Here is a 13,291-nt window from a genome sequence, read left to right on the forward strand (position 1 = left end):
ACCTTGCCTTTCTCACAGAGAATTAATAGATATCCCCAAGTCAGTACTTTGGATAAATGCATTTGCCTGCCTTGGTATGGCGAGTCCCTCATGGGTGTTGTAAAGGCAGCCAACACTTTGCTTCTTCCTGATCACAGAATCCACATTCATTTTCTAATGCTGGGACATACCACTCTTTGTGCCAGGGTTACAGGCTTATTTCAGATGACTGAAATCTTGAACCTGGGCTGTTCTCAGTTCCATTCTTTGCTGCTGGATTATAACATTGGCAGGACCATGTTGTGTCATGGGAATCCACAACACGTGTGTTGCTCAAGCCTCCCTGATCACCCAGTTGAATACTTCTATTCTACATTATGTAAATGATTCTTGCCATTTCTAATTTCAAGTATAAAAAAAAAAAAAAAAGTGCTACTGTTTTTGAGGGTTATAACATACTGAACATTGTACCACATCTGGCATTCATGATATGAATATAAACATTAAATAGTCTTCCTTGGAAGAGCAGTCCTTGATGACATTTTACCAGTGAGCTAATCTATCTTTAATCATATTTTTACTTCATTAGGATTTTATCTCATTTGGCTCCGGAGAGCCACCAGCCAGCGAATACCATTCTTTTGTGCTTTATCATAACAATTGCCCCAGGTGGGCTGAGCTGCTGAAACTTCCTATTCCTGTGGATAAGTTCAGAGGAGCTCACATCCGCTGTGAATTCCGGCACTGTTCCAGTAAGTGGTGCTCATGACTTCTGCTAGTCCTCCCCGTTACGGCTGTAGTCAGTTTCCATAGCACCTCAGGGAAAAGGCAGCTGCATGGACTTTCTCTGTAATGCTTCTTTGTACTTACTAAATTCTAAAATTTTTAAAACATTATTAAACATTTTAGAGATGATTTTGAGGTAAAAATTGCTGACTGGTTCTACATTCTGCATTCCCAGGTATGGGAGGTTTCACAGAGGATAAACTTCTATATATTAAGATTGCATAATTGGTGGCTTACGTTATTTGTTGTTACTATATACTAAATTATTTCAGAATACTCCCTTCTGATTTAAAGTGAGATAAAAAGAAACATTACAGAAGACAGTGTACAAATTAGAGCAGCAATTCAAGATAATCTTTGTCTGACTAGCTGCGGCTCCAGTATACTTTCCTATGTTGCATTTTACACTCTTGTGTTGTATAAGCTTATTTTGTCTAAAAAAGTATACTATTATCTTTAAGTGCTGCTATTTATATATGCATTTCAGCAAAAGAAAAGGGTGAGAAGAAGTTGTTTGGCTTTTCTTTCATGCCCCTGATGCAGGAAAATGGGAGGACTCTGCCAGATGGCACCCATGAACTAATTGTACACAAGGTAATTTGAATTAACAGTCATTAGCTGTAATGATTGCACTGGAACCTACTTTGAATGCCCAGAGACATTGAGAAAGTCTGTATTGACTATCAAATGAGTGATACTCTTGTCACCATTAAAATATCCATTGCTGATTGTTTAATATTCACCTTCCTGATATGAACTGCAATTGAATCTAGGTATGTGTTTCAGTGCACTGGTTTTCCTAACTCTTACTGTTATATCACATTGTGTTAAAATGAATTTCACAAAAGTAAGTTATTTTAACTTTGTGGAATTCTCTTTCCACATATAAGAGTTGTCACTTTGTTCAGAGTATTTTATATGCTTCCAGATAAAGTTTAGATCTTAACATGAAAATTTGTAGCTATTCATTTAATGTAAACTGTGCAAATGTGTTAAATTTCAATGTCAATATATGATGCTAAGCTCTAAAACCAAAGTTGCAATAGGCATAGTGGAAATTCTTCAGTTTCTGACAGGGAAACAATGATTCATATAGTTTGGAGATCTGGTCAATTGTTTTGTGCAGTACTGTTATTTTTACTGGTCTGTTTTCACAGTGTGAAGAAAATGCAAACCTTCAGGATTCTGGTCGCTACCTCAAACTCCCCTTTTCAAAGGGAATATCCCTAGGAAACAACAGCCAAGCAGTAAAAACCACTAAAGAGTCCTTCTGGATTACATCTTTTCTCTGCTCCACTAAACTCACACAAAATGGTAGGATATGTTGATTATTTTAAACATGATGACTTTAAATGAGTGTGATATCTAGTCTTTTCCATGCTAAGCAAGTATGGAAGTACTCAAAAATAACTTATGTTCTATCTATTTTATGAACTGGTTTTCTTCATAATTTTTTTCTATTCAGATGGAAACAAATGGATCATGATAAAACACTGTTTTTAAGTAGTGCAAGAATGCTTTTTAGATGACCGTGATATTGGAATCAAATGCAGCACTTCTGGAATCAACTATCAAAACCCAGCTGCTTTATAAAACCTCTTGATCTGTTTGTTGTAGAGTTTTTATGAAATACTTATTGTCAGCTTTAGGCTGTAGCAGTTTGTTCCTAATTAGGCAAATATTGCTTTTTTCTTTTTCTTCAATCCAGCAAACATTTACTACTACTTAAAACAGTCTTATACACTGGCTATAAGGAGCAGCAGATTTAAATACACGTGTTTACACTCTCTACCAGTGCTTTGTGTAAAGTTCTTAACCATGTTATGTATAAAATTCTCGAGGTTCTTGTTTACCTGCCATAACTGAACTAAACTGTAACTAAAAACTGTGGAACAGTTTTCCAAAAATTTCTAAATATTGTGTATTTGCTTGGTAATGTGTTTCTGACCATTCTTCGATATAACCACGATTTTATATTATTACTTTGACCTCTCTTGTGTTTGAATGTCTGTGACTTTACCCATCCTCTGTGTATGATGATAAAATTGCTAACTATTTGAAAATTGATTATAGATGTTCACCAAAAACTAGAGCAGCTTTTTAAATTGAAATAGTGCTCTTAATTTTCACCCATTAATAGCAAGTGTGCATAATAGAACTGTGTGCAAACAGTAAGTGGCTTGTTTCCTTGTGCACACCCATTTTGTATTGTCATAGTAATTACCTTAGCAATGAAAGTTACTCAATGAAAGTTTTTCCCAAACGTAGCTAATAGGAAATCAGAGACTAAGTTTGCTTCAGTTAAAGGCCTTGATTTAGGAAATTACATTAATCTACTGATACTTACACCTGCATAAAAGTGCTGTCTGGAATTTAAGTGTCTCACTGATAAATAGTTGCCCTATTGTCTGGGGTTCTAATACTAATTTTTGTTTACACTGCAGGAGTTATTTTGTACTTAATGTGTATAGATGTGTGACATAGGGCATAAAATTTCCTCCTTTTTTTAACCATATTCTGAGTAAAAGGGTGTAGAATATCTGAATAATATTGATCCCCTTTTCAGCTCTGAAAGAGTTAACAATTATTTCAGCAGTACTTCAGAGGGTGGAAATATTTTCAATAGACAGGCTCATATTTTCTCCAAGGATCTTCTTTGGGAAGTTCATCTTGGTGAGTTTCCAAATCCCCATTCTTTTGAACAAAAATTTGCCAAAATCTATTGCATGCTCAGAAAATGAACATAGAGCAAAGCATGTGGATATTTGGTCATGTGAGCATTACTTCAGTTATCCCTGAGAGAATGTAGCTTATGTATTAAAAACTACAGGATTAAAAAGATCTGTGTATTTAATTTTTTTAGTAAACATTTGTTTTGGTATTTTTGTAAATTGCTGGTTATTTTTTAATTTGTTTTTAAGTTTGGAGATTTTTTCTGAATGTCTCAGAGATTCACCTGTTGTTTACAAACAATGTCCAGTTTGAAAATGAATTAAAAATTACTGTGTTGTCTGGCTATGGGGTGGGGAAGGACCCCAAACCCAGACTTGTAAAGGGTGTGATGAATTAGGCTGCAGCTTTACTTGCTTGCTGGGAAATTTTACTCAGCTGTCATTCTCTCATTGATTGTTCCCACATGCCATCAGCTCTCATGCATTAAAATTATGGGGACTGGGGGACAGAGGCTGACTCCTAGTTGTTGGGATCCATAATTTCCTTACCCTGGGTACTTTGAAGGGGTTATTAGGATTATTTCCAAACAATTTTTTGGAGACCTTCTAACCAGGGGAGTCTCTTCCTTCATCATGGCTAAGAACACTTCCTTATCTCATCTTTCTACTGGTTAGTTTTTTCCTTCACTTTTGGTCCTGGATAGTTAATCAGTTAATATTAGCAAAAAGTATACTAGCTTTTATCTATATTATATTCTTAGATGGGTAGTTATTTTTCATTACTCTATAAAACCCCGAAAGAGTGAAAGACTACTCACTCTTTCACTCAGTTTTTTCTGCTGAGTAGTTACCAAAACAATCTTAGTTTTTGACATATAGTAGAGATTCAAGAAAGTCAGGATCTTTCCAGGAAGTCTGAATATTTTAGCTGTTGGCATCCACTTGTTTCTCATCACTGATCAGCACATCCCTGGTCAGCAGCTGTTCAGCAGCAGAGCAACATGCCATACAGCATGGCAGAGGTGTAATCCTTCTAGCTGCATTTAAAAAAAAAAAACCAAACCAGTGAATTGATAAAACAAAAGCAGCGCTGGGCAGCTTTCCAAGTAACCCTGGTTTGGAGGAAGTGCTAGTGACCACAGAAGCAGCCTGTTGGAAGAGACATGCTGACTGCCAGTTCTGAAATTCAGTCTCTTCCTCCTGAAATCATAACAAGTCAATTTCTGATGTCTCAGGACTTACATGAGAGTGAGATGGAAAATCATCCCAAGCCACTTCCTTAAACTCATGATTCTAAATCTTCTGTTAAACTGAGCTCTTTGGATTTAAATTACATGCTTCAAGAAGGGATGTGTTTTATTTGGTAGGGACAATAGGTCAGGTGTAGTCTATTTTAAGTATACAGGCCTTTATTTTGAAGATAATGCATTGGAAATATTTTTATTCTTCAGCAAAATTAATCATCACCAGTGACTTTTTCCCTTTTCCAAAACTGTGATTTCCTAGTAGGCCTATTTTGGGGGACAATTTTATATTTTCCTGTCTCTTACTGTATGACACACTGCTATCCGTTCCCCTTGTGGGTCACATGTCAGATTTCCTATTTGTATCACTTATGCTTGGGCTATTCTCTAATGTTATCTTAGAATGTCTTTCCTCCTTAGCACTTCCCTTGAAATAAGTCCTTTGAAGTGAGTGTCTTACATTTGCTTTCTTTTTCTTTTTAAATCCCCAACAAATCCCTAATACTGAGTGTCAACTATTTTTTACAAAGTTCCTCCAGCAAACCTGTGAAGAAGTGTTTTCCCTGCTCTGAACTGACAGCTTCAGCTAGTCTTGCTACTCGTCAGCTTGAGCTGAGGCTTAAAGTGTAGAAGTACATTTAATTATCCAAAAGACAAATGTAGTTCAGTAGATTTGTAAATCTTGTTTCTTAAAAATTCCTGACAGAAAGAATAATAAGACCTATCATTTGTCCTTGATCATTGGGATGTGTTTCCAATGCATGTGTGGGACTCTGTCACTCAGTGCAACTCAAGGATCTCTTTTTTTCCATGCCAGCACAGCTTGAAGCGAAACAAAAATGTAACACATAAATGCATCAGAACAATCTGTGTCCATCAAAAGCAATTAAGGCAATAAAATATTTGTGGGATCTTATGTTGGTTGTTTGCCATTAACACCTATAGCAAAATTTGAATATAGGTGGAGATTCATTTAATGTTAATAATTAAAAAATTTTTTCTTCATTTGTTGTGGGATAGAGAAACTTCCCTGGAGCAAACCAGGAAAGAGGTGGCACAAAGATGGGTGTTGCACAAGTATTAATTGAGTGTGAAACCAGTCTGTAGTAGAAAGCAGCCAAAAAGATGCTGATCCAAGAGGAAAACTCGCTATTAACTTCTTACCTTAATAACTACTGAGAACACTTCAGAAGCACTGGCTCCTTCTAACACAGTGCTGGGCAGTGATCAGCTAGGCTGTAGTTCAGCTTAAACTGATGGAGGGGTTGGATGGTGATTAAGGTTTTCTGCTTCAATCCACTAGGCACTGAGAATCTCTGAAAAGCTGGTCAGTGAAGTGTGGCAGTAGTAAACTTGAATATAAAAGGGATTTGGGTTTTATATAATTCAACAGTCAAAAAATGTGTGTAGCTTTTACTGAACACAGCTTAAAAGGAGCTCTGCAGATGTGTCTGAGTTCAGCAAGGAAAAACTGCTGAAAAACCACTCTAAGTTTGCAAAACTATTTTAGGATATTGAATGGTATGGAACAAGAAATTATCAATCTTATAGCAAGGTGGGTTTTTTAATACATCTGGGAAGCAGTAACATGTGTCCAAAGACTATAAAATGTAGAACTTATATTTAAGACAGGTGGAAGGGCAGATATCTTAATTGGCCCATCTATCCATGATGAATTTTATGTAAATATTTGCAAGAAATCATGGATAAAAAAAAATCAACATGTAACTAATTCAGATGTGCTGCAAGATTATGAAAGACAAATCATGCCAGAATAAACTTAATCTTTCTTTTCAATTTTTTTAAATTTGTTATCAAGAGGAAATGCAGCAGCTGAATAATGCAGGACATGAGAAAAAATACATATTGGAAATAAGAATTTTCAAACAGGCAATTAAAAGTTAAAATGGAAGTGGAAGGCTGCACTATAGTGGAAGGCATTTCCTTCTTGAGCAGATGGAAAATACTACTAGATCTGAAGAAATTTCTGGAATTTATCTCTGCTTTAAAAGACTGGTAGGGTATGGAGATGAGAGTAACTTCACTAAAATCTGAGACAATTTTCTGCATGTTGTTGAAAGGTCTCTTCAGTGGGGGACAAAATCATAATATGATATAGCAAAGCACTGTAACTTTGATTTAAATAATTAATAAGAAAGAATAGAAATAGAAAGAATATTAGAAAGAATAGAAATTAGATTGAATGTAATGGTAGAAAAGGCAGGATACACCAGTGGAGACTCCTGGGGATTGTTCCACATCCAGGGAGCTGAATAGTGTTAAATGGGAGAAACATCATATTGGTGACATAAATATGTCTATCCAAAAGACACTCAACTTCTAGAACACAGATGTTTACAACAGATGTACGAGCTTGCTAATGATGTAGAAAATGATGTCATCTTATCTGTAATGTAGTTATCTTTTTGGTTAGGAAAGCTGAAGGACAAGGAATTAAAACTGGAGGAAGTTTGGACACACTCAGGCATCTTTTATCTCAGAATAGTTCATTTTCCAGAAGAGATTTTTTGCTTGTTAATCAAGTGGGATCTTAGAGGAATTGCCTTTGTTGTCTGAAAAAACACAGAAACATGTGTGTTTCAAATGCAATCAAGCTGGTAATTAGGAGATCGTTTCTAGCTTTCAGAGACTAACTCTGGAAGGCATCTTTCAATGGGTTGAGAGAGGGCAAAATAATTGCTTTATTTAAGATAGCATCTGAACAAGATTGCATGATAGAGTTGCCACTGGAGACTGATTCTAGTGACCCAGTACCATGTTCTTATGTTTGTTTCAGTGGAGCAATTACGGAACAGAATGAAAATGTTTTGTTGGGAAGATCATATTATAACAAATCTAGAGGTGTTTTCTCTTCTTGCCAAATTTTGCTGAATGGACTGTAATAGTAAAATTTGAAACATGAAATGCTGCTTTGCTTCCAACTTTAATCCTGCACTTTGTTTTTGCAGGAGATATGCTTGACCTTCTGAAGTGGAGAACCCACCCAGACAAAATTGCAGGTTGCCTCTCAAAATTAAAAGAAATTGATGGTTCAGAAATAGTGAAGGTATATACCTTTTTATACTTTTAGATTATATGAGAGAAATAATGTGCTTCCATGTCACAGAAATGTCTTTTTAATAACGCTCTTATTCTCTCCCATCAGTTTCTTCAAGATACACTAGACACTTTATTTGGGATTTTAGATGAAAATTCTCAAAAATATGGATCAAAAGTATTTGATTGCTTGGTAAGTTTCATTTTGTGATCATGCTTAACACTAGCTAAAAGCTAGGTAAAACAAACAAAAAAAGTGTTGAATTTTTTTCTTTTTCTCTCACATTCAGGTTCACATAATAAATTTGCTGCAGGACAGCAAGTTTCACCACTTTAAGCCAGTAATGGACACTTACATTGAAAGTCATTTTGCAGGAGCACTTGCATACAGGTGAAGTCTGTACTTTTTCTATCTGATTTTCTATCTGACAGCTGTTACTAAACTAAAAGAATCAGTCATTCGGTTAAGGACATGGTGTGTGCCTGTTAAAATCATTCTACTGCATATTTAATGCTGGTATTATTGGCCATTCATCAGAGATGTGCTAGGTGCTCTTCAGCAGACTTAAAACTAAGTTTACTATTGAGTATGGTGATCAGTAAAATCTAGTAATATATTTTTTATTTTGCCAGTGTTTCTCATATGACAGCTATTGGTCTGCATTTTATGTGCAAAGTTAACCCTTCTCTCACTTCTGTGTTGTAATAATTCCTGATGTGCTATTATAGAGATCTTATAAAAGTACTGAAGTGGCATATTGATCGAGTCACTGAGGTGGAGCTTCATGATCACATACAGGAAGTACTAAAGGTAATAAAATTTTTGGAGACAAGTGTACATTTGAATGATGTATTCATACAGTACACACTAGTCTAACTTAGGGAATGAAGCAGAATATATATAAATGATGGAACAGTAGTACTAATTCTAGGGAGCTGCAGACTTCCAGTGCAGTCAGTTTATTCATTATTTTCTTTTGTCAGTAAGTTGACCATTGAGGCTCGCTGCCTTTAGTCTGTGGAGCTCTATGTTCCTCACTGAATGAGGCAAAGAAATCAAATATAGATAACACTGGTGGTGTTACATCCATTGCATGAATCTAAATGGGCAGACATGCATGCAGGCCTAATGATTCAGTCCTGACACCAGGGAATTCTGATTATGGTGGTTGTGGTTGTTCTTGTTGCCCTGGTTTGTGCCATCAGAAGAGCATAACATGCCATCAGGCTGAGTTATACTATGCAACAATCCCATTTGGGACACGAGCTGCAATATGGAAATAAAATATCAGTGTGCGACCATTCTGTATTTTTCTGTGCTGCTGTGAACTTCTGTGTCTTGCTAATAAGAGAGGGCACTTATTGTATTTTGAATTTGCATTCAAACAGTTTTTGCATTTAATTTAAGTTGTTTTTTTTTTGTGGGGGAAGAAAGTGGTGGAGTTTTTGCTTATTTGTTTTGCTTTTATTAAAATATTGTTAGTGTTTCAATAGAGAGATTTACCAAGATTAACTAATGGGGTTCCGTTTCAGACTCTTTTCTTTATTTGAATGATATAATCATTGCATGTGTTCTGTTTGGAGAGGAGCCTGTTCATTTTTGTGAGTTATCTCTGATTTTGGCATTTATAGGCACAGGAATATATCTTTAAATACATAGTTCAGTCTCGAAGATTATTCTCTATTGCTACTGGTGGACAAAATGAGGAGGAATTTCGCTGCTGTATTCAAGAGCTCCTTATGTCAGTACGCTTCTTCCTGTCTCAAGAGAGCAAAGGAACAAGTGCTTTATCCCAACTACAAGTAAGTTTTCTTGCTTGTTGGCATTTTCCACATCCAGTATAAAAAATGTATGCTTGTTCAGAAAGAAAACGTATTTTTGCTAGAGCAAAGTGGCATTTTCAACTTTCCATCATACAGCGTGAAATTTTCATACCAGCACCTTCTAAATATGCTTGGAATAGATAATGCTAAACATGGTATTTTATTTTGAATTATAACAATTATGTTGATGGATACAAATAAACCAATTTTTTTTGTTTTGGTCTTCTTACTGTTTAGTTTAACCACACTAACATTGAAGAATTTGAGCCATACAAAAACTACTATTAGAGTTTTCATGCTGTACAGAAAATTTTTAAGTCTTGATGAACCATATATAATACTCAGATGATACCTTTATTTCATTTGAGACTACAAAAATGGGCTAGTGCTAAAGTGTAGAGGCAAAACACACAGGAGACAGCTCTCTACATTAAATGTTCATAAATATACCCTCCTCTTCACATGTTTCTGTAAACAGAGATTGTTAAGATCCTGTCAAGAATTAGTATTTTCCAAATTGTTTTAGAAAACAGTTCTGCCAAGAAAATGGCAAATCAGAGAGAACAGAGTTAGAAAGGTTTTTCTTCCATCTCATATCGTGTAAACAGCTGGAGTCAAAAGAAAATAAAAGGATACAAACAATACATTTAGAATTCTTTTTCAGTATTTTTAACTCCCATTAGCCTGTTCTGCCACAAGTGTGGGTGTGTAAGTAGCATTTCACAATCAGCAGGATTTAGAGAAGAAGAGGGGAATGTCAATTTTAGCTTCTTTTCACTGGCATTATTCTCCTTTCTTTTACAGTGTTTTGTTTTCATATTCATAAATGACCTTCTACCCCATTTTAAAGATTATTGAAGGGAACCAAGACTACAAGTGCTGCCTCACTCCAAAATAAAAATGTTCAGTATTTGAAAAATGGAAGATATCAAGGCTGTTACATTACTTACCTTAAAGTAAACCAAAACAACTCCACACAAATAGTTTTTGTATCGTATCAGCTAGATTCTGCCATCCTTTCAAAAAATTTTGTCTCACAGAAACCTAAGTGTATTTAAAGAATAAATATTTTTGAGTTGAACTTTCACTTCGTCCTGGGAGAAATTACCAATCATTAGCTATTACTTAAAGGAAATAGTCACAAGTGTAAGTCCATTAATGTGAGGCTATTAATTTTGAAAATAAGACTGTTTTTAAAGCTATTACCTGTCCTTGAAACCAAGCATTTCTCTAGAGTTACTTAAATTTCTATAGTTATTTAAATTCTACAAATGTGAAAACTGTTCTGACTGTCCATTTTTGCCCTGTTCCTCTAGGCTGTGTTTCTCAGCTCGTTCCCCTCAGTGTACTCAGAACTTTTGAAGCTCTTTGATGTGAGAGAAGTGGCAAATTTGGTTCACGATGCTTTGGGCAGCTTGCCAACAGTGATGCATGGGGATGAGTCCCTTCAAGCTGTTAAACTGCAGAGTATTGGGAAAACTGTGGAGAGTCACCTGTACACTAACCCAGGTAAGGTTGCTCTGGGTTGCCTGCAGATGAGGAGCTCAGACTGGGTGCTTTGTACCTTGGCCAGCAGGTGCTGAAGGGAATAGTGTTCAAAAGAAACAATTCTTGAAGCACTGCTCTGTATAAGCTGCTCATTTATAAAAATACAGTTTTTTGAATTTAGTGATTCGTTTTTCAGGGCAAAGACTCAAAAATATGTCGGGGTTTTTTTTTTTTAATCTACTGGCAATATTGTTGGTTAAGGAAGTTTGCCTTATGCTTTTTAAGTAATTACAAGGAAAAACTTTGCTAAAATTATTTCTCTCCTTTTCCTCTTCTTTGGGGACAGTTCAGCAGACAGACCCATTAAGTCATGTTTTGTGTTTGCTAGTTGAACACTTTGGACCCTCCATTTTTTAATACAGCATAAAAATACTGCACAAATGTGAGCAATGCCTGGTGCATAAAATATATAACAGCATTATTATTTGCTGTGCAGAAAAAACAACTGCTGAATGGTGGTGAGCCCAGCATTCTTGGTTTCTATTCTAAGTGGATCTCACAGAAGTAACTAAGTATTAAATTGAGATGAAGTAATTTTGAAATAAAATAATTAAAATAGAAAAAAGATGATAGAAGAAGGATTCTAATAAGTCTTTATTTATTTGCCCATAGCCCTGAGAGCTATTTGGGTATTGGGTGATGGAGTTTAGTAGGACCAGTTACTTTTACCATCTAAAGCATTCAAGGTGAACACATTACAGTGATGAAAGCCCTGCAAAAACCACCAGTATATGCATAAATACTTTGGGATACTACAAAAAAAAAAATGAAGTGTTCTTTGAGCATATTTTTTACAACAGCTTTTAAAAAGTGGTTCTACTTTATAAATATGAGCTGAAAGAAATGGGTAAGGAGTACTGCATCCTGGCTAATTGGCTTCATTCTGGCTGTGAAAACAGGTTATCCTCTCCCTTGGGAGTCCCCTCCTGAAGGGTCAGCTAGCTCTCCCTTGTGCCAATAGATCAGACCTCCAGTCTCTGGCTGGATGATGACATATTTATGGAGCAATATCAAGGATGCTCTCACTTACGTTTTTTATTTTTCACACTACTTAGGGACCAGGTAGCATCATTGCCACTTTCCTCCCATTATCTCAGGTCAGCCTAAACAGGTGCCCTAATTATATGAACCTAATCAGTCACTTAATGCCATGTAAGGGACTCTTTGGGGGCTTTCTTGGAACTACTTTCAATTGTATGACAACTTTTTTACGTTTGCTTTCTTTTGTAAAAAAACCCCAGATTTTTATTGAAATCCATTTTCATTATTAAGGAGTTGGTTTGGCTTTAAAAGCAATGAAACCTTAAAGTTTACAAGGAGTGTGGGTTGCACACATATAAAATACAAATTTCTTAGACCATGGGGAAACAGATGTGAGAAACATCAGGCAGTGATATAAGCTCCCAGTGTCCATGAGAGAAATGTCATACAAACGCTTGCACTGTAAAATTTTGATCATCATTGAGTTGAAGGGTGTTGTGGAGATCGGTCTTGTATCTTTGCCATCAATGTTTCATCTCTTTAAAATACAAAAATATGAATAGACTTTCCCTCAGTTCATTCCTAGAAGGAAGTCCTATTAAAATCCTCTTGGGAAAAATAAATACTGCACTATATTATGTTAATCTACATATGTAGATTATGTACATATGTACAATTATGTACATCTTAAGGGGAAGTTGTGGTTTGCTGCTATGAAAAGAGCTGATTTCTGTCTGCCAGATGAAGATAATGAATGCTGCAAACCACAGTGCCAGCTAATGCACTGGAAGTAAAAGGAACATAGGAAATAACTATTTATTCAAATATCTGAAAATAAGAAGGGTGCTTCTTAGATAGCATTTTCTGTTATCTGGAGCTAACTTCATTACCTATCTAAAAAGACACAGATGACAATTTTCCTGACAGTAAAATTCATCAGTACTTTTTTCCCCTTGGCCTTTCTTCCAGCCTGGGTATTTTGGTCTTCAGCCTCATCCCTCTTGATACTTTAAGAATGTCCAAACTGATGATCTACATATGCCTGTAACCAGAAGAATGTCTAACTTTGTTATTTCCCATATATCAGTAGCCTAACATGCTTGTTTGCTTTCTCTTTTGCATTCACTGTTAATACAGCTTCCTTTGAGGAAGAGTTTAATCTGTTTAGCTGGAAAGAGTTAGGGCCAGTAACAGAGAGCC

General features: G+C 35.8%; 1 protein-coding gene across 4 annotated transcripts in view; it reads left to right on the forward strand.

Moving 5' to 3' along the window:
- The window catches only part of DOCK4 (dedicator of cytokinesis 4), a 213,920-nt gene that overhangs the window by 128,757 nt on the left and 71,872 nt on the right, over positions 1-13,291 (forward strand). For all 4 annotated transcript variants that reach the window (XM_086887100.1, XM_086887102.1, XM_086887101.1 and 1 more), the window contains exons 15-23: positions 569-731; positions 1,253-1,359; positions 1,923-2,079; positions 7,651-7,748; positions 7,848-7,931; positions 8,029-8,129; positions 8,468-8,549; positions 9,371-9,541; positions 10,879-11,071. In XM_086887100.1, coding sequence (XP_086743226.1) covers positions 569-731; positions 1,253-1,359; positions 1,923-2,079; positions 7,651-7,748; positions 7,848-7,931; positions 8,029-8,129; positions 8,468-8,549; positions 9,371-9,541; positions 10,879-11,071 — 1,156 coding nt within the window. The remainder of the gene's footprint in view (positions 1-568; positions 732-1,252; positions 1,360-1,922; positions 2,080-7,650; positions 7,749-7,847; positions 7,932-8,028; positions 8,130-8,467; positions 8,550-9,370; positions 9,542-10,878; positions 11,072-13,291) is intronic.

The sequence above is a fragment of the Cyanistes caeruleus genome, chromosome 4, assembly GCF_971803275.1.
Source record: "Cyanistes caeruleus chromosome 4, bCyaCae1.hap1.1, whole genome shotgun sequence".
In the NCBI taxonomy this organism is placed as follows: Eukaryota; Metazoa; Chordata; class Aves; order Passeriformes; family Paridae; genus Cyanistes; species Cyanistes caeruleus.